The 21,113-nt window shown below is 39.8% G+C and overlaps 1 protein-coding gene across 2 annotated transcripts in view; it reads left to right on the forward strand.

Annotated features, from left to right (window-relative positions):
- The window catches only part of FREM2 (FRAS1 related extracellular matrix 2), a 168,884-nt gene that overhangs the window by 126,441 nt on the left and 21,330 nt on the right, over positions 1 to 21,113 (forward strand). For both annotated transcript variants that reach the window (XM_045474818.1, XM_045474824.1), the window contains exons 7-15: positions 3,767 to 3,916; positions 5,878 to 6,087; positions 7,550 to 7,747; positions 8,538 to 8,702; positions 9,499 to 9,681; positions 13,190 to 13,320; positions 14,855 to 15,013; positions 16,307 to 16,610; positions 19,263 to 19,394. In XM_045474818.1, the coding sequence (XP_045330774.1) occupies positions 3,767 to 3,916; positions 5,878 to 6,087; positions 7,550 to 7,747; positions 8,538 to 8,702; positions 9,499 to 9,681; positions 13,190 to 13,320; positions 14,855 to 15,013; positions 16,307 to 16,610; positions 19,263 to 19,394 (1,632 nt within the window). The remainder of the gene's footprint in view (positions 1 to 3,766; positions 3,917 to 5,877; positions 6,088 to 7,549; positions 7,748 to 8,537; positions 8,703 to 9,498; positions 9,682 to 13,189; positions 13,321 to 14,854; positions 15,014 to 16,306; positions 16,611 to 19,262; positions 19,395 to 21,113) is intronic.

The raw sequence follows: 21,113 nt of genomic DNA on the forward strand, positions 1-21,113 counted from the left end.
ATCTGTGCTCTTTTACTTAAAAACGTAACACCACAAAGGATACGGAGAATGGTTTCACTTCCTTTATAAATTTCACACTATTTCACTAGACCAATTTAAAACCTCCCTTGCACTGCTCACACACTATTTGGATAATAACTTACCTTTCACTGGAGAGGGAATAAATATGTATTCTGGAGGGTCACCTGTGGGTGCTGGACTGATGGGGAATAATTGTTTTATATTTTGGGGTGTGGGCTGTGGGATATGTGGCTTTATTTGATTATTCTCTCATTCCAGGTAATAATATCAGCCACTCACTGTTTTTTCCATTAAGACTATGACCTTACTCAGCACAGTGTCTATTTAAGATCTGATTACAGAATAAATAGGCTTTTCTACAGTACGTGAAGACATAATGTGGGCCTTTACTAAACTAATAGACAAAGATCTGCAGTTAAACTTTTTTTTTAAGTTTATTTATTTATTTTTAAGAGAAACAGAGACAGTGTGAACAGGGGCAGAGAGAAAGAGAGAGAGAGAGAGAAAGAGAGAATCTCAAGCAGGCTCTGCACTGTCAGCACTGAGCCTGATGTGGGGCTCGAACTCATGAAACCATGAGATCATGACCTGAGCTGAAACCAAGAGTTGGATGCTTAATCAGCTGAGCCACCCAAGTGCCCCCTTGCAGTTAACTTTTAAGGGAAACCAAGCTCCTAGAAATAAAACATGCAAACAAAACATGCCAAAGATAGGGGAGTTAAAATCTTGCGTATAAATGATAGTAATTTTCCAGGACAAGCACTTCTTCTGGATTTTGCGTAGGTATCCTTTAGCCGTTGACAGTCTTCATTTGTTGATTCTTTGCATCCTTTTTCTTGCTTATTATCTATGCATTAAAATGTTCCAGGAACATCTTGCCATTTATCTTGAGTGATTATAACTCAACTCACTGCTTGAAGGATTTTTTAACTCCTTTATTAGTATATGAGATTCGGTCCAAATGGTAACAGTTATAAACAATATTTAAATTGTAGAAGTTTTTTACAAGGTATTGAGAACTTGAAATAGCAATAACAATTATTCTTTTCAGGTCTCATCCAACTACACTGAAAAGATAGAGAGATCTAATGTCTAGCCACTCATTTTTATTCATATCCTAAGAAACTAGGCAGTTCACAAGAATTTTTTTCTTATAAAAACTATTGAATGTGTTTTAAGCTTATTGTATTAATCACTTTATACTTTAACTGCAATGATTACAATTGATTAATAGATCCGTTTTCCAATTATCATCAATGAAGCACAGAGAGGGAAAGAAATCACATAAATAAATCTACTGATTTTCACAAAACTAATTTTAAGGAAATAAATACCTTTTCTAATGCCTTCTGTTGGCTACTGTAGTAAAATTGTGAGATTTAAGGTTAAAACCTTTTTCCATTTGCCCTATTTCTTCCTGCTGGAGGGAACACCGTACTGTATGATAAGCAACTGTGATAATATGGTTTGTACCGTTCACATAAATCATATCATTTATTGCATTGTTACATGGACCAGGACCTCCCATCCCTCGCTCTTCTCTGCCTCTCTGCCACACACACCACACACACACATGCCTATAAAACATATGTGTCAGACATGTGATTCATTTTCTAATAGGGTAACTGTTATCATTAATCTTCACTCTGATCGACAAGTTGGATAATTTTCAGAGTGCTACATAGGACTCATTCAGTTTTTCCTTGTATGAACTTTGCATTAAACCATCACATAACAACATATCGTAGACGAAATGAGTCTGAACACACACATGCAGAACACCAGTTTGTCTCTGATATGTAGCCCATTTTGTGTTTAACAGTCAGACTCCCTCACATGATTTAATCTGTTCCACTTCTAGTCAATATCCATGAGGAAGAGGGGGATGGAAGATGAGAGATGCTGTTATTTAATAGGAACACCCCCCCACACACACACACACACACACTGCATTTCACAACTCTCTCCCTTAACTTGGAAACCTAGTTTGTATGATGATATTGTTTGCCAGCCATGTGACACAGAGAGATCACATTGGATACGGATGATCGGACCTCCATAAAACATACATACAAACACAGATGTGCCTGGTTTGGCCATTCGGTCAGAATAAACATTTCCAGACTGTCTTCACCTTTGGCCCCTACTTAGGTGTGAGAAATGTAAGGAATTTTTTGGCTTGTATTTGAGGTCTGCCTTGACTGAGGTTAATAAGATAACACCTGCATGTACACACACACTTACTTGTCCTAACACCATCCAAGTTGTGGAAGGGTGAGAAGGAGGTAAAGTATGCCCTGGGCAGATGTGTCACCCCCCGAACCAAAATATGCAAACAAAATGTCTAAGGCTGGTTTTGTATTATCCAAAAGTTCAGGGGAACTTGGATAAGTATGCCTCTCCCCCCACGTGAAGAAACAAAGAAAAACATTATTTTCCGGTTTTAACAAAGGTAATTTATTTGGGTCAGAGAAATAAAGAATTTATGCTCAAGTTAAACAGGGCACAAAATGGATTTCCTTTGACTGTAAGCCATGATCGTAGGGTTTTGCTTGATTATTGGGTGTTTAGTAATTCAGTTAGATGCTCAGAAACATGGCGGTCAGCTCTTTAATGGTCTTGTGTTTTAAGGAACACTGATGAGCCCTATGACCTTCTAGACTCAGTCCTTTTGAGACTTATAAAACCAGACACAAATGACTAAAATGTCTCAAATCTTATTATTCTGTGTCTACACTCAATTCATTTATCTTTGTCAAAGTTTGATTCTAAAATAAGCTCACAGTGAGTAAGTATATACCCTATAATTTCTGTACCTTCCTATGACCTATAAATATTTCAAAGTAAGTTTTTTTACAAGTCAGAACACAAATGATCTCTCAGTGTTCTTCATTATTCAGCTATCTCTCGCTGTTCCTCAGACTTGTGTCAACTGTCTCACAAGGTAAATTGTTGGTCACAAGCAGAATCACACAGAGAATGATGATTAGATCAATTCATCACCAAACCCAGAGAAAAATACAGAGTCTTCAGAGCATGCGTCTTACCTTAATGACCTAAATCACATCATTTTCATACATATTTAAGACTAATACCTTGGTATGAGATTATTTTTCTAGTGGAACTTCAGTTGGCTTAGGGCACCCCACTCTACCTACAGAGTTATAGGTAACCTATAGTGGTCTTCCTAAAGTCTTCAGGATGGGTAATCATATGTATTTAGTCCAATTATGCCAGTACGTGCTAACTCTGCAGTGGTCATGATAGACCCAGTTACACCAGATTATGACCAAATGTAATGGACCAGAAAATGTCATAATGCAACTAGTCTCCGGGCTGAAGGCTTGGGAAAAGATGATACACTGAGCCGTCTAACCAAACTTACAACAATTCAGCCCATGTGTTTTGTTTCATTTGGGGGTTATTTTACTAGCTAACCTTCCAGGAAATACATTTAGAAGCCACTTATAATCCCACATATGGGGGACAAAGTAATTTCAGCCTCAAAATGAGAACGTTCCATTAGGCACTTCACCATAATTTTTTTTTTCTTTTTCAACAAAGGCTTTTCGCCCTGAAAACGATATAAATCAACAGATTAAAGAGATGTTCTCTTACCGAAAGGAGAAAATCTGATCTAAGGGAGTCAGTTCAATAAAGCTCTCTCTTCTCTGGAATTCTGTTGGTAAGGATTGATACGGAAAAAATACAAATAATCCAAAGGGCACTGCCTCATTCTTAACAGAACCCGTCTTCTACTTCGGCGATGTCGAGTACTCCGTGGACGAGAGCGCCGGCTACGTGGAAGTGCGGGTGTGGAGGACGGGCACAGACCTGTCCAAGCCTTCCAGTGTCACCGTGAGGTCTCGGAAAACAGATCCCCCCTCTGCTGATGGTGAGCAGTTTCCTATGGCAGCTCTTTCGATTGCTCTACAGTACTCAACTCACCATGAAGCAAAATACTTGAAAGCTAAAATACTGCATTCCTCCTAAAGCAGTCTGGATGAATGGAACTTTTTCTGAAATTATTATTATATAGGAGATAAGTCTAGGCTCTCTTTATTACTGTGAGAAAATACATTTAAAAGCCACAAATCAGGGGTGCCTGGGTGGCTCAGTCTGTTAAGCATCCGACTTCAGCTCAGGTCATGACCTCACGGTTCGTGGGTTCGAGCCCTGCGTCAGGCTCTGTGCTGATGGCTCAGAACCTGGATCCTGCTTCAGATTCTGTGTCTCTGTCTCTCTCTGCCTCTCCCTTGCTCACACTCTGTCTCTCTCTCTCTCTCTCTCTCTCAAAAAATAAACATTTCAAAAAATATTTTAAAGCCACAAATCAGAGGCTTCGTTACAAACACAGAACTCAAAGACTCTAAATTCTAATGCCTTCTTTGCATGAATTGGTTCTCTAATTCATTAGATTCTAATTCATTAGATTTACACTTTGCAAATCTAACATCATTGCATATTATGGCACCAGTGTGCACAAGAATGATCTTGCCAGCCACTCTCACAGAAATCTAATGAAGGGTAAGTATCTTGAAGATGTGCATCTCCGACCTGGTTCCCTCCTCCTTTTAACCAGATGTCCCCATAAATACTTCAGATCCGAAAGGCTTTTCCATGCTTCAGTATATAAGCTACCCTACCTGGTCCATGCTTGCTTTTATTCTGGAATGTACACCTCCAAAGAGTTGATCATAAAGTTTAGGGTAAGCATAGGATTAGGAATGTCCTTTGTTTCTTCTTCTAAGTTGCCAACAATACACACTCTGTCTTTCTTGTGTGCATCACGCACGCATCACACACTCATCCCACAAAGCAAGCAGGGACCATATCATTTTAAAAGTCACACTGAAGTTTTAACCTTTTTAATGTAGTGGAAACAGCATAATACTTTGCATGTAGTCAGTGTCCAGGAAATATTTGATTCCCTGAATTCATCATTTTTTAAGAAAAAATTCAAATCGGAGAAAGATGAAAATTAAAGATGAAGCAGAGGAAAAGAAAAATACTGGAAGAACCACAAGGACATTTGGATGGAGATTTCAAAAAAATGAATTAAGGGCATATACACTCACAGTTGCATATTCACAGGTAGAGAGAATATAAAATGAGGGTTAGGAGAACAGAAGGTATGAAAACAAAGAAGCAATAATATGGAAACCTTGTCACCCACTCTCAGCCTTTATGAATTCCCTAAAGATTGACGGACAGTTTTGTTTGTAACTATTTTAGACATAAATTGAGGTGTTGACACTAGGTTTGCACCCCATGGTCTGAAAAATAATAAGCCAAAGACCAGATATGTCTTTGAGAATAAAAGCTGGCTGCTCTCTTTTCCTGGGGTGAGTATGGGTAGAGTGAGAGGGACAAAAGCTTATATCTGAAATGTTGCTTTAACCAACAGACAAACACACACCTAAGTAGGATATTTTCTTGTAGCTTTGGAAAATGAATATAGATATTTAGCTGATGTTAACAAACTTTAAATGTATGTATTTCATAGGTAATTTTACGATAATCATATATATGATTGATGTGCTGATTAACTCAGACCTGAATTTTATTGACTCTATTCGAGAATTCTAAAATAAAAACAGAAGAATTATGTAACCAAAGCTAAAATAGCTCATTAGACATAAAGAAAATAAAGTTCAGAACCTGGTCTTTGTTCTACTATCTCAAAAACCTATGTGATACTAACCTTTTGCATTTCATTAAATGTATGTTTTGCAATGTAATACTGGTCTATATATATTTTTAAAGAATCACAAATAGGTCTACATAATTTGCATCTCATAATCTTGTTTAATTTAGTCAGTCCCTGACTGAATCATTCTTTTGTTACTCGTATAGCTGGAACCGACTATGTGGGAATCAGCCGTAATTTAGATTTTGCACCTGGAGTCAACATGCAGACTGTTCGTGTTACCATCCTGGACGATCTCGGGCAACCAGTGCTGGAAGGAATTGAGAAATTTGAACTGGTGCTTCGTATGCCGATGAACGCTGCCCTTGGCGAGCCCAGCAAAGCCACAGTGTCCATAAATGATTCTGTCTCAGATTGTGAGTGTTTATTAATTGACAATGATGAGTAAAATGATAGGCTAGAGTTTATATACATGTTAAGTAAAATGATGAACTGGGGTTCACATACCTGTAGAAGTCTGCTAGGGCGGCCATAAGAAAGTACTATAGACTCCACAATTTCTTGTCTCACAGTTCTGGAGGCTAGAAATCCAAAATCAAGATGTCGGCAAGGTTGGTTTGTTCCGAGGGCTGTGTGGGAAGGATCTGTTCCATGCCTCTTCTTTGGCTTATAGATACCCATCTTGTCCTTATGTGCCTTTACATTATCTTGTATGTATGTCACTGTGTCTAAATTTCCCCTGCTTATAAAGACACCAATTCTAGTCAATTAGAATCCATTCTCACGACCTAATTTTTACTTGATTACCTCTGTAAAGACCATATCCTCAAAGAAAGTCACATTTTCAGATTGTGTGGGTTATAGGACTTCAACCTACGAATTTGGAGGGGATGCAATTCGACCCATAACAATACCCTATCTGACCATGTCTTCCTTTCTCCTTCTGACCATTTTGTTAAAATTAGGTAGTCTCAGAAGAAAACTTTTAGTCTTCTTTCCAAATTTAAAAAAACGAAGTGAGCTTGTCATCAGTATCTCGATGGAACCACATGGGGTTGCACAGACCCTTGAATGTAATGGTCTTTTCCCACTTCTCAACACAAGACTTCTATCATCTCTAGACACTTGAAATTTCCCTAATAAGGTGCCAAAACTATAGTTCTAAGTCATGCAGCTGCTGGACACATGGTAAGGCTCTCTGACACATCCTCATGAGGGAGTTTTGAATAAGTTTCAACCATGGTGATCGTGGCGTTGCTTGGAAGAATGTAGCCTATTGTTAATGAGGCCTATGTTTAATTCACCCATCATAGGTATCACTTAAAGTATATACATAACATTCAGGATCAAAAACAGTATATATATATATATATATATATATATATATATACACACACACACACACACACACACACACACACATACACATATATAATACTATATTCATTATCAACTTTTCTCACATAGTCTGGGTAAACTCAGCTTGTAATTATATACACAATATTGAGTGTTATTCACAGATAATTCAGAAATTACCCAGAAATTTCAGTAATTCTGAAAAGCTCATGATTAAGCAACATATGTAAATACAGATATCTCAAAGTCTCTGGTTTTGTCTATTTTTTTACCATTTTACTGCATCTCCCTACTCTGTGGAATGGGCAGAGCAGAATTTCACAGATAAGAGAAATCAAAACACTTCATTTATTTAAGTGATTTGCTTAACGCCAAAACATTGTCAAGTGACTGCGTGGAAACTGGAATTCAGTTCTCACTTCTGTTCCATTATTCTTGCCACTAAGCCAGGTTCTCTGAAATGCCGTTTTCCTCAAGGAGATCTCTGTCCACTTTGATCCTGATGTCCATTTGTTTTGGCAGTGCCTAAGATGCAATTCAAAGAACGGGTGTATATTGGCAATGAAAATGATGGGCAGATAGTCGCAATGATCCACAGGAATGGAGACACTCACTACAGGTCTTCAGTGAGATGCTACACACGCCAGGGGTCTGCACAGGTGATGGCGGACTTTGAGGAACGTCCAAACACTGATGGCTCCATCATCACGTTCTTCCCTGGTAAGGTTGGGCCTGACATTTTTCTGTGGAATTTGAGGAAGCCGAGTCTCTGATGAGAAATACGTACCAGGAAAATACATGTCCCTGACTTCCACAAGCTTATGGCGTGGTTTTACGGGCACCGTGTGAATAGGGCAGAGTAGGCTGTCACAGATTGAACGAATGTCTTTTTCATGTCGTATTAATTTATTAATTAGTTTCCAGTGATGTGCTGTATTGTTTACCCAGTGGCATATCAGCTGTATAGATATGCTGTATAGATATCTCCCACTGCTGGGAGATAGGGTTCAAACGATAGAAAGGAGAGGAAACAGATGTCACACGTTTAATGTCAATTCAGAGCCTCAAAATGTTTGATCACTTTGATCCCGTAATTGTACTAGAAACTAGTACTGTGGTCACATTAACTCTGACCGTCCGGTACAAGGCTGCTAAATTTGCTTCCTGATCGTGATGCAAGAAATTCATACATAAAATTGGTATTTGCTCATTATCCTTGTTTTCTAAGATGAGCGACAGAACTTAAAAACAGACATTAAAGAAATTTCCCATACAAGTAGGAGCTCTCGTTGCATATGTTCAAACATTTAATCATTCATTCAGCAAATATTTATCGGAGGCTTATGACATGCCGGATACTGTTCTTCGCCCTGTCAGTACAGTGGGGAAAAAGCAACATCCTTGCCCTTGCGGTGCTTGTATTCTAGTAGCCCATGTGTCCTTTAGGGCCTGGGATGGGATTGGGATGGGATGGGATGTAACTGACGTGCTGTCATTATCACTGTGCCAGGTGAGACTGAAAAACCTTGTGTCCTTGAGCTGATGGACGACAAACTCTATGAGGAGGTAGAGGAGCTCCGCCTGGTTCTTGGCACCCCACACAGCAACTCCCCCTTCGGGGCTGCGGTCGGGGAACAAAATGAAACTCTGATAAGGATCCAAGATGATGCTGATAGTAAGACGTTATTTCTTGTGTTCAGCTGTAATTTGGAAATTGAAATCCCTCTATGTTCATATTTTTGGTGGCTTGGTAAATAACCCCCTCTTGCTTTTTGTTAATGTTCATTTACTTATTTTGAGGGAGACGAAGAAAGTGAGCATGAGCGGGATAGGGGGAGAGAGAGAGGGAGAGAGGGAATCCCAAGCAAGCAGGGTCTACTCTGTCAGCACAGAGCCTGATGTGGGGCTTGATCCCAGGAACCATGAGATCATGACTTGAGCTGAAATCAAGAGTCAGATGGTTAACCGACTGAGCCACTCAGGTACCACCCGCCTCTTTCTGACTAAGGTTTTAAAGCAATTGAGAAATAGGGAAAAAGAGTAAGACAAATGGGGAGCCAAATCAACCATTAAAATTGAAAGTTGATGTTGGAGAATATGGTTTATATATAATGCCAAATTTTGAATGTTCATACCTCCCACCTGGTAGAGATAGCCCTGGACCAGCAGTTTCTCCCTCAGCGAGAAAATTTATTATCAGTTTTCTCAGAGACCCACTCCTGTAAGACTTATGGCACATAGAGGCCACCCAGAGTACATGCTGTCTGGGGCTGGTTAATTCCCAAGGAAGGAGCTGGACTTCACACACTCAGTTTCTCTTAACCCATTCACCAATAATTATGGGTGAGGGGACAGAGAGATGCCAGGAGTGTAATACTAATTAAGTTCTTCCCATATGGAAAGAAACATTAGAAATGAAGAAAAAGTATTCCCCTTACATTTTAATTTATCCACATTTCTCACAATTTTAGAGGCCATCATTAAATTTGGAGAAACCAAATTTAGTGTCAGTGAACCCAAAGAACCAGGAGAGTCGGTGGTTATAAAAATTCCAGTGATTCGCCAAGGAGATACTTCGAAGGTTTCCATCGTGAGAGTCCACACCAAGGATGGATCAGCCACCTCTGGAGAAGACTATCACCCTGTGTCAGAAGGTACGGGCGTTCCCAGGGCCTGCCTCCAGGTGGGTGGTGCTCACACTATTTATTGGCACTGGTGCCCTTGAGAAAACGAAGAGAAATAGCCAACTGAAACAAAAATAGACATACCCCTTTACATTAATCTCTTCCAGAAAAACAAAGGCAGTGGAATTTAGTTCCAGAATTTTCCTTTTGACTTACAGGGTTTATGTGTGAGGACTTAGGGAAGTTGTGAATAGACCAAATGACTTTATGTTCTAAGTCTACTTTTACTTTTAATAGGTGTTACCTTTATTATGATAATCAGATACTAAATAAGTTCGATTCTAGAATATTCTAGTACGATGAAAATATGCATGGTAGCTGAGATAGTTTTTTAGTTTATAGAACACCAACAATCTAAAACTTCAAGCTACCAAATTTTGTGTTAATGAAGGGCAGAAAAAGGCCGGTGAAATACCAACCAAAGAGACCATGAATTTTCCAGGCCTTAGGATTTCGTAATGGATGCTTTTCATCCAGCCCTCTCTTTCTTCAAATTTTTGGACCATTTCACCATTTATTTTTATGAGTAATTAAAACAAATCAGTTCTTCTCTCTCTTTTTATAAGCTATTTGCTGACAGAATAGCTATAAATTGATTTCTTTGTCAAAGGTAAGTTTGTGAATCATGTGGAGTTCTACTTATCCACATTGTTTCTAGTATCCTACCTCTTGCTACCAACAATCTTTAGTTCTTTTTTTTAATGTTTTTATTTATTCTTGATGTGGGGGGGAGGGGGCAGAGAAAGAGACAGAGGATCCAAGGGAGCACTGCAGTGACAGCAGAGAGCCAGATTCGAGGATCCAACCCATGAGCCGTGAGATCATGACCTGAGCCGAAGTCGGACACTTAACTGACTGAGCCACCCGGGCGTCCCCAATCTTTAGTTCTTGATCATACAGCATCAGGCATTCACCTTGATCTCCTAACTTGTGAAAAAAAAAAAAAAGGTTGGAAAATGATGGACAATGATTTCTGAGTCAGTAATAAAGTTGATGAAGACAATAGGAAAAAAAAAAGCATCCTCTACCAAAAAGCTTGTTTTCCTTGCATATATGGTAAATGTTTGACAACTGTAAGGCTTCAAAGTTATCCTCAGAATTTTCTCTTTGCAAAGAATGATATATTTATATTTTAAATATATATTATATTATATTATATTGTATTATATTTGAAATAAATCACATACAACCCAAAAGGAGAAGAAAAAAACTGGTTAGCTACAAAATTATAAAAATCTAAAATAAGTCTTTTTTCTGTAAATAAGCAGATTTTACATAAAGGAAACACCTTCTAAAGATGGAGAATGTGACCTTTAACAGAAAATGTTTTTCAAGGAAACAAAACAAATTTTTTTGCTGAAGCAGAAATAAAACTATACCTCTGTAGTAAACTGACCTATGAAGTCAGAAAAAGGTTAAATATCAGTGAATCAGCTTGTGCCTCTTTTTTTTTTTTTAATTTTTTTTTAACGTTTATTTATTTTTGAGACAGAGAGAGACAGAGCATGAACAGGGGAGGGGCAGAGAGAGAGGGAGACACAGAATCTGAAATAGGCTGCAGGCTCTGAGCGGTCAGCACAGAGCCCGACGCGGGGCTCGAACTCACAGGCCGTGCGATCATGACCTGAGCCGAAGTCAGACGCTTAACCCACCAAGCCACCCAGGCGCCCCAGCTTGTACCTCTTTTATCCCATTGTAAACATGCTGTTTCTAAAGCTTCCGATTAAAATGTCATCTCTTCTAACCCATATTCTAATTTCTCCCCCTGTGGTCAAAATTGAGGCCAGTCCCTAATGAACAAACAGAAATAACAAATATAGAAGAAAAATTGAAACTTTTTTTGTGCTAAAAATGTCAAAAGTGACAGATAAAGACTGAAGTAATTGAGTCATCGAGGAAACTTACCTATCATCTAGCAAGTGTACAGTGAGAAAACAGTCATTTAAATATTTAAAAGAAATACTTAAGTTTTTAACTTCTTAGAAATTGGGTTTCTGTAGCTCTGGATGTTATAAAACTCGACTGCTTATATAAGGGCTAAAACAAGTGATGAAAAGAGTGAAGCAAGTGACGTAGGAGGGAAAATGACACGTTGGAGGCGTTACTGAACCATAAAGTCCATTCCCTGCTGGGAAAAGCCGGCACCATCATAGCCAGCTGACTTTTGCCAAGCAGGAAAGTGCAAAAGAACTTAAAAAAAAATCTGTATTTTTCTATGCAATCCCCAGATATTTTTGGTTTCAAAAACTAATTTTATAATGAAATGTCACAGAGTCAGACCAAACAAATTGATGGGCCAGAGATGATCAGCTCTTTTCATCCTCCGGAACAAGAACCCTAAATTCTCTCAGGGTCTGAGAAACCCAAGACTAATAGACTCAAAGAACACGCTAAGGCTAATGTGGAAGATGGCTATATATAGAAACAGAACTCATTTTAGAGAGATCTGGCTTACTAACTCAATTTTAAAGAAAAAAATCTTTTTCATAATTTATAAAAAAATAGAAGTAGCAGAAGAAACACACATTGGAGACACATTTTCCTCTGCCACACTTTAAAGGATTTGTAATTTAGAGTTCTAATGGTGGAACTTCAGTTACGTCGGAAACAGCATCTGCTATCTTCTCTAATTGGAACGATATACATTAAACTTTTTATTTCTCTTCTGAGCCAGTTTCTCAAAAGGTACAGGAAAACCAACAAAGTCGTTTATCCAAGTCACATGATATGGGTAGCTGCTGACTCTTGAGTTCAGTAAAAGCAATTAATTTTTAACGTTTTAAGAATTTTGAAATGAATAATTTTTTAAAAGGATTCTCATAACTGGGTTTCATTTTCATGACAATGAAACAAATTTGTTTTTAGCGAGGGCAGGATTGAGGGGAAGAATACCATTCGCATCTCTCAAAAAGAATTTTCTGAGTTTCCAAGATTAACGCCAACAACAGAAAAAAGCCTTCTTAAAACATAATTTGATATAATATTAAAAAGCTCAACAATTTTATGTCCACCTTACATTATCCATACATACTTAAGGCAAGTGCTGTTCACAGTTCATAATATTTGTAAAATTAGTCACTTAACTTGGATCCTATTGGCTCAGAAATTCGGGAACCAAGAAGTCAGTTTTTCTGGTTACGCCTCAGTATTAGAACTGGTGATTTTCTGTTCCATTACTCTGTGTTTTTTCAGACTGTGGGCCAACAAACAAATATAGTAGCTTCTGATTAGAATTTTATTTGGATGAAATTGAATAGAATGGAAAACACTGAAGTGCAAGACCTGAAGTAAAAATAAATGATGTTTTCAAACTTGTGATTCCATTTTATTCATACACACACACACACACACACACACACACACACTGGGCCACAGTGTGAAGTGTTTTTCCTCATTGTGAGTCACTGTCAAAAAAGCTTGACAAAAATTTCACATATTCGTGCGTAAAGGACTTCAATCTGTGATTCTGCATTTGTAGAAATTGAGTTTAAGGAGGGAGAAACGCAGCATCTTGTTAGCATTGAAGTAATCTTCGATGGGATCAGAGAAATGAGAGAGGCCTTCACTGTTCACCTAAAACCTGATGAGAACATGATAGCAGAGACTCAGGTAAGAGAATGCGGACACAAATTCAGGGCTTGCACTTTAATCGGGGAAAATGCATATAAGCCTCACATGGTATACAGTAGACTAATGGAATTTTGTGCAAGCCTCGTGTAAGGAGATGTGCATAATCCCCTTTTCACCTCAGAAATAAATGTTGCTCCTATTACTCCTCCTTTGAAAAGTCATGTGTAGAGAAACTCAGAGACTACAGTCACTGAGCCCCACGTCTGCCCATTTAGCCTTTCCATTTCAGTCGGCAGCCATTGAATTGGAGATTCATTTCCAGAAAGAGAGCATCATCTCCACATAAAGAGAAGACCGTAAATTCAGTGCTGCAGCTCATTAAAATGTACATTTTAATCCACGTCACAGTTTGCTGTCCCTCAAAATTCCCACCGCTCATCCTAGCTTTATCAAATTGATGTCCGGAGCCTCAGCGACCAAAATGTTATGGTCCTAATACTGGTTTTCTGTGCTCATTTCACTTAAATTGTGTCACCGACCAATTTTCTTCAAGATACACATAATGTCCACAGAATGTTGACGTTTGAACTTTAATCTCTACAACTGAATAATTTTAGGCACAGACCAATGTTTCTAATAGCTATGCTTAAATTTACTGTTTCTTTGATTATTTGATTTACTATTAGTACAAAACCAAATTGGGCAGATTTCTTCCTTCAGTATTTGTTATCATTTTATAAGCTTTCCTACTTGATGGTATTTCTGCTACAGTGCCTGGCTTGTTTTTTAAGTCATATTGAAAATTCAAGAAGTATGGGCTGAAAACCTTTCCCACGTATATATTTTTTATAACCCTTGATCACATTAAAAATGATTATTGTTATTTTTATGGAGCATTGCATTAAACTCTTTGGGGTGAAAGGAACAGAGATTCATTCAGGTCACTTCAAGGGACAACAGCTTCTTTTACAAATCCACAGGTGAATATAGATTTGGAAACTGTGATATATAAGATATCGGAAGGTTCTTCAGGAGCTAAGGCAAATTTATCGGCAAGGTGTCCTGGCATCATGCTCTGCCTGGGCTTCAGGCTGTGCTTCTGGTCTCTGCTCATTTAGAGCCTCGCTTTTCACTGGCATCCGCGTCAGCATGGCCATGCTATCACATGACCCCTAGGATCTGCCTTATTTCAGCCTGTCGCTCAGCTTTTTTCCCACTAGCAACTAATTGGCCCTTTCATGGGTCTTCCATGTCTCAACCCAAGACAGATTCAGCCGCGATCATCACGATTTGGAGAGGAAAAATAGAACCCAAATACCTCGTGAACCACCAGCCAACCCCGGCTGCCCTGGGCTCATGCACCCTCCCCTGGTGCCAGAAGATATGGCCAAGGTGCCAGAATCACCCAGAACAAACCACATAGGGCCTGTCACTCTGCAGGGGCCCTGCGTGTGACAGTTCTCATCATTGTGAAGCCAGGGACGTGCCAAGCATCATGGGTATCATACCGTACAATAGAAGCTCCTAGAGCCAAATATTTTAATAATCAAAGGTAATTATCTTTTCCCTGTAGGTCACCAAAGCCATTGTGTATATAGAAGAAATGAACAGCATGGCAGACGTCACTTTTCCTTCTGTCCCTCAAATTGTGTCGTTACTGATGTATGATGACACTTCCAGAGCTAAAGATAGTGCTGGACCTGTGTCTGGCTATCCCGTCGTCTGTATCACAGTGAGTAGGCAATTGACAAAATTGAGAAAAATTGCAAAATGACTATTTAAAATAATTATAGATGTTAGCCTGTGTAGGATAGGCTTTGCCGTGAAGAAATGCCAAGTGGAAAATACCACAAGGCACAAGCTTTGAACTTTGGGGACAGGAAAACATAACGTTAGTCAAATAAAGCTCCCATTTTTCTTCCTTATCCAACAAAGGTTTATTAACTGATGTGTACACAGTGTGTTATCTCCTGTTATCTCAGGGTCTGCCATTGATAGAAAAATAAATAAGGGTTGAACTGTGCACTCAGGAAACTTAAAAATTGGATTTTTAAGGAAGAGAAAAATGGATAGGAATCGTCGCTCTACCAGAGGGTAAGATGTGATCATGACCATGAAAGCCAGCTAGAGCCCCAGCTCCATGTGTGAGAAGAGGCTTGGGGCACTTGTGTGGAATTTCAGCAGTTTTTAAGATAAGAGTCAGATAGGGGAAGGCCATTCCAGGAGGAAGTGATTGCAACACGAGCTATAGCTACAGGAATAGTGCTAAAAAAATGGCACATTATGATTACTTTTTACTTGCCCCTCCTTGACTTTAAGTTGTAAGTTCCTTGCGAGCAAAACTGGAATGCACTTATTTTTATATGTTATTTTTATATGACCACAGCCCAAGTGTAATGATCTACATATAATAGGCACACAATAAATGTTTATGGAATTAACTAGGCAGGTAAGAATTTGGTGCCAAGTTATAGAGGTCTTTCCATGTTATACGAAGGACCGTGGACTTCATCGGTTGGGTAGCAGGGGGTTCTCGCGCAGAGGAACGGCGGGAGAAGAGGGCTGTGTTGGAGTGTCCCCACACAGCAGTGTGTCACTTGCCCGGAAAGACCCCCAGCCTGCTGCGAGGTGGTGCTGGGAATGGGAAGGAAGGTACCGGCTTAAACATTGCAAAAGAAGAATCAGCCAAGTTCACTGACCCACCGGAAGTGGGGGACAAGATGAGGAGAGGAGGGAGGGAGGGAGGGAGAACAAGAATGATTCGGGATCTCGGAGATTCACGAGGTGATGCAAAGCATAACAAGTTTACGGGCATCAAGTTAGAGTAGAAACGCCCAGTAAGCTATTTGAAATGGAAGCTCAGAGTCCACATGCGCTGTTAGGGCTAGAATAGAAATGTGCCGGCTGCATGAATAGCAGGTAGAAATGGCAAAAAGCAGCAGGGAAAACACTAGGATAGAGAGCTTGAGAGGCAGAACTTCCGCTGTTCTGTGCCGTGGCCCTAACAGTCACTTGTCTCCCACAGGCTTGCAACCCTAAATACTCAGACTATGACAAAACAGGCTCCATTTGTGCAAGTGAGAACATCAACGACACCTTGACCCGGTACCGATGGCTGACTAGCGCTCCCGCTGGCCCTGATGGCGTGACCAGCCCCATGAGAGAAGTGGACTTTGACACCTTCTTTACGTCATCCAAGATGATCACCTTAGACTCCGTATACTTTCAGCCTGGCTCTAGGGTGCAGTGTGCGGCTCGTGCTGTGAATGCCGATGGCAATGAGGGCCTGGAGCTGATGAGCCCTGTCGTAACCATCAGCAGAGAAGAAGGTACCGCACTGCCATTGTCACATGACAACCACTGAAATACACAAATGTCTGGTTCCTGGCTATTAGTTCTCCCAAATGCCCCCACGCATTCCTTAATATTCTTTAAGTGCTTAATTTTTTTTTAAGTTTATGTATCTGTTTTGAGAGAGAGAGTGAGAGCGGACGAGGGGCAGAAAGAGAGGGAGAAAGAAAACCCCAAGCAGCCTCCGTGTTCTCAGTGCCAAGCCCGACGCAGGGCTGGAACTCACGAACCGCGAGATCGTGCGTGACCTGAGCCGAAATTGAGAGTAGGACACTTAACCAACTGAGCCACCCTGGTGCCTAAATATTCTTCAAGTACTTAAAAAATGACATCATTTTTACAAAAATATTCATCAGAAAATAAGTATTTATTTGTTCCACGTGTTTTGATCACCTGTTATATGCCAGACTTTAGGCTGGCATATGCATACTTTCTGCTGGTGATGAGAAAAAGAGATCAAGATGCTTATTCTCAAGGAATTCACTCAAGCCGGGGACAAAGATTAACTTTAGTCTGGACAAGGCAGATTCGTTCTGCCCTGGGTGGGTCAGGAAAGGTTTCCTCAAAGAAAAACTGCTTACGCTGAATCTTGGAAACAACAGAGAAAGAAAAGCATGAGCAATTACTGATAGAAGGCTGAAAAATCCTGGGATAATCCGGAAACTACAGAGACATGGGGAAGCATGTGAGAGGGAGACTAGGGAGAATCTGGACACGGTGGCTCCTATACGATGACCTGGTTGCTGCACAAGTAGGAGTTTGCTGGGGACCGGGCCCGAGGAGGGATGGTGCAGGTGGAGAGAGATGTACAGGTGCCCACACTGTGTGATTACAGGGGTGGAGGGGTGGGGGGGGGGGGGTCCAGGGCCGAAGCCCAGACATTGGAGGTGAAGAACAGGATGTAGCTGGAGACAACACTGAAAAGACAGGAACTCTACTTTATAAACTAATCTTGCACTCTGGAGGAGAACTTTTAATTAGATTTTTAAAATAACAGTCTGGTGGGGCGCCTGGGTGGCTCAGTCAGTTGACGACTGACTTTGGCTCATAATCTCGTGATCCGTGAGTTCGAGCCCCGCGTCGGGCTCTGTGCTGACAGCTTGGAGCCTGGAGCCTGCTTTGGATTCTGTGTCTCCCTCTCTCTCTGCCCCTCCCCAACTCGCACTCTGTTACTCTCAAAAATAAATAAACATTAAAAAAATTGAAAGTAATAGTTTGTTTATAAGATTTTATTCCTAAAACTGCCTTTGCATATAATGGTTCAGAAGTGTATTTGTTGCATAAAGAAATGTTATAAGTACCACCTCCCACAGTTAATACTCAGGATCGATATTTATTGATATCATATATAGTAAACATGCTCTTCTGTTAGAATTAAAATATATGGATTTTAAATTTTTTTAATGTTTTTATTTATTTTTGAGACAGAGAGAGAGACAGAGCATGAGCAAGTCAGGGGCAGAGAGAGAAGGAGACACAGAATCTAAAGCAGGCTCCAGGCTCTAAGCTGTCAGCACAGAGCCCGATACAGGGCTCAAATTCACCACGAGATCATGACTTGAGCTGAAGTCAGACGCTTAACCGACTGAGCCACCCAGGCACCCCTAAAATATATGGTTTTTAAATTCCTCTAAAAACCAAACTGTTATGTTAGTACCAGAAAGGAAAAAAAAAATTAAACACTGCCTTAAAATGAGTCCCCCTCTTTATAAAATAGTCCAGATGCTGGCAACTGCCTTGATTTTATTGCTATCTTAATAAATATTTGTCTGTTTCCTTTGTTTTGTACAAATAGAAAAGAGAGTATATATTGCCTAATTGTCTTGAAATTACAACCCCGCATCTTTGTTCCATGTTACGAAAAAGAAAACATTACAATTCTTTTAAAGTAAACATTGGAGGAAGATTTTCATGTCAGCATTCTTGAGGATCACTGAGAGCTAGATAGATGTTAGACAGAAAACAATCTTATATCTCATGTGTTTCAGTATGTGTCTGCATATGTCAGTATCAGTATATTTTGTATCAGTATGTATATTATAAATTATAATTCATAATACACATACCATAAGAAGTTACATATATAGAGAAAACTCTACTGTATACATTTTGTTCCCTAATTTTAAGGAGACTTTAGGTTTTTTTGTTTTAAAGATGAGTGCATTTTTAGTTGCTTTGATTATCACTACCGATACTTTATGACTAGTCAGTAAGTATATTATTCTATGGTAAACATCCAATTCATGTAATTAAACTGTAGTTATTTTTTCCTGTCGGCTTTCACATTTTATATTAAAATGACTTTGTCAGTATGATTATAACCTAGAATGAATGCCCAGTGTATTAAACAATTGAACAGTAAACAGAATAATTAAACACTGAACAATAACGATGTTTTCTCAAACTTTATAAAACACCCAACATGTAAAGAAGTAGCCAGTAAACTGTCTGCTATGATTGCTTCTCACACCAGGGTTTTCGGCTTTTTTATCGCTCTTCTTAGCAATGCCTTGGTCCACAGAGAATTTTTAATTTTACTACTTAAAAAGTAAGGGTGCCTAGTTTAAAAACATTCTCTAGGTGTTGTCTGTTTTCTTCTTTTAGCATAAACATGTTCGTTTTTCCCTGAGGTCTTTGTCAGCCCCGAGTACCAGGGACGGTGGGAGCAGAACCGTTCTCCGCTAAACTGCGCTACACGGGCCCCGAGGACCCAGAGTACACAAACCTTATCAAGCTCACCGTCACGATGCCTCACGTAGACGGTAGGTGGCTTGGGTGAGCGAAGCCACGGGAGTGGTTTGGGCTCCTCCGTACCTGGTTCATGTCACTGAGTGGTCGAAATCACCAAGCAGACAATACGTGTTCATTGTGCAACTTGACCGTCGAGTCCTGCTTCTTTCAAGTCTTTCTGCTTTCTCTCGATCCTGTTTTTTTTAAGTGTGACAATTTATGCATTCTTTAAAATGAAATAAATTTAATACATTGTCCAAACACGATGGAGCAAAACTTTGGTTAATGTGCTAGTTTTTATGAAATGGCACAAATATGTCCATCCTTAAAAACTCTTAATCTTAAACTTGGAATTCCGGTAAAGCATCTCGACATCTCATTGAGCCTTCAGTGTGTATTTGCTATTTCATAGCCGGAATTTTATAAATCCAATTTATAAATGGTGTTCATTTTCTCCAGATAAGAAAGTGTGGCCAGAATTTATGAGTCATTAACTTTATCCACACCGGGAACATTTTCCCAAGTACAGAAAATGTTTTCTTTTTTTTTTTTGTTTTTGTTTTTTTGTTTTAACGTTTATTTACTTTTGAGAGACAGAGACAGAGCGTGAGTGGGGGAGGGGCAGAGAGAAAGGGAGACACAGAGTCCGAAGCAGGCTCCAGGCTCTGAGCTGTCAGCATAGAGCCCGACGCGGGGCTCGAACCCACAGACCGTGAGATCATGACCGGAGCTGAAGTTGGACGCTTACCCGACTGAACCACCCAGGCGCCCCCAGAAAACATTTGCAAGTTCTATTCTCGTCAATGACTTTATACCTGAAATAAATTGTTAATATTAATTTCACCACTTGGTGTGTTAGTTATAGTTTAAGTAGCTAGGTGAGAGGAAACAACTGGTCAGTATTGGGAACGATAAGGTAGAATTTTTCTTTCTCAGGAAAAAAAAGACGTAAGTGTGTTTTTCCTGCTTATTACAAACCCAAATTTGTGTTGGTGGGAGATAGGTGGGCAAGAATGTGCACCTCTTTACTTTACAGCATAGTGAGGGACCCACGTACACCCAGCCCATCTCTAGGCTCATGTTGGAGATGTGACTCAAAGGTGCGAAGGGAAGGAGGGACCCAGCAGGGAAAAACCAGCTCTAACAGTCCTAATAGAAAGGCTGGTCCCTCATGCTGCTCCCAGCACTGACTGTGCATTGTGTGCATTGGTCAATAGCCACAGCTCTTCCAGGAGCATGGTAGAAGCTGACCAGTTCTTTCGTGAGGCCAAGGGTCGCTCTAGAAGAATCTGAGAACGAGAGGTGGGTAAGGTTCCAGGAGAACACCTCTCTCATGGTCCTTTGCTGCGTTGTTTACACCGGGCTTCAACAAACTGTGGCCTCTGTGCTAAATCCAGCTTGCTGCCTCTTTTCAAACAACCTTGCAACCTTAGAATGGTTTTACATGTTTAAATGTTTGGAAAAGACCAAAAGAACAATATTTCATGGAGCGTGAAAATTACATGAAATTATAATCCATTGTTCATGATAAAGTCTTCTGTTAATACTTTTACATGTCTCCCGTGGCAGCCTCCCATCTACCATGGCAGCATCGAGCCGTTATGACACAGACCTGATGGCCCACAAATTTTAAAATATTTACTATTTGACCCTTTATGGAAGAAGTTTGCCAGTCCTCGGCCTGTATTTTAATTTTTTTTTTCAACATTTTTATTTATTTTTGGGACAGAGAGAGACAGAGCATGAACGGG

This window comes from Leopardus geoffroyi, chromosome A1, assembly GCF_018350155.1.
Source record: "Leopardus geoffroyi isolate Oge1 chromosome A1, O.geoffroyi_Oge1_pat1.0, whole genome shotgun sequence".
Classification (NCBI taxonomy): Eukaryota; Metazoa; Chordata; class Mammalia; order Carnivora; family Felidae; genus Leopardus; species Leopardus geoffroyi.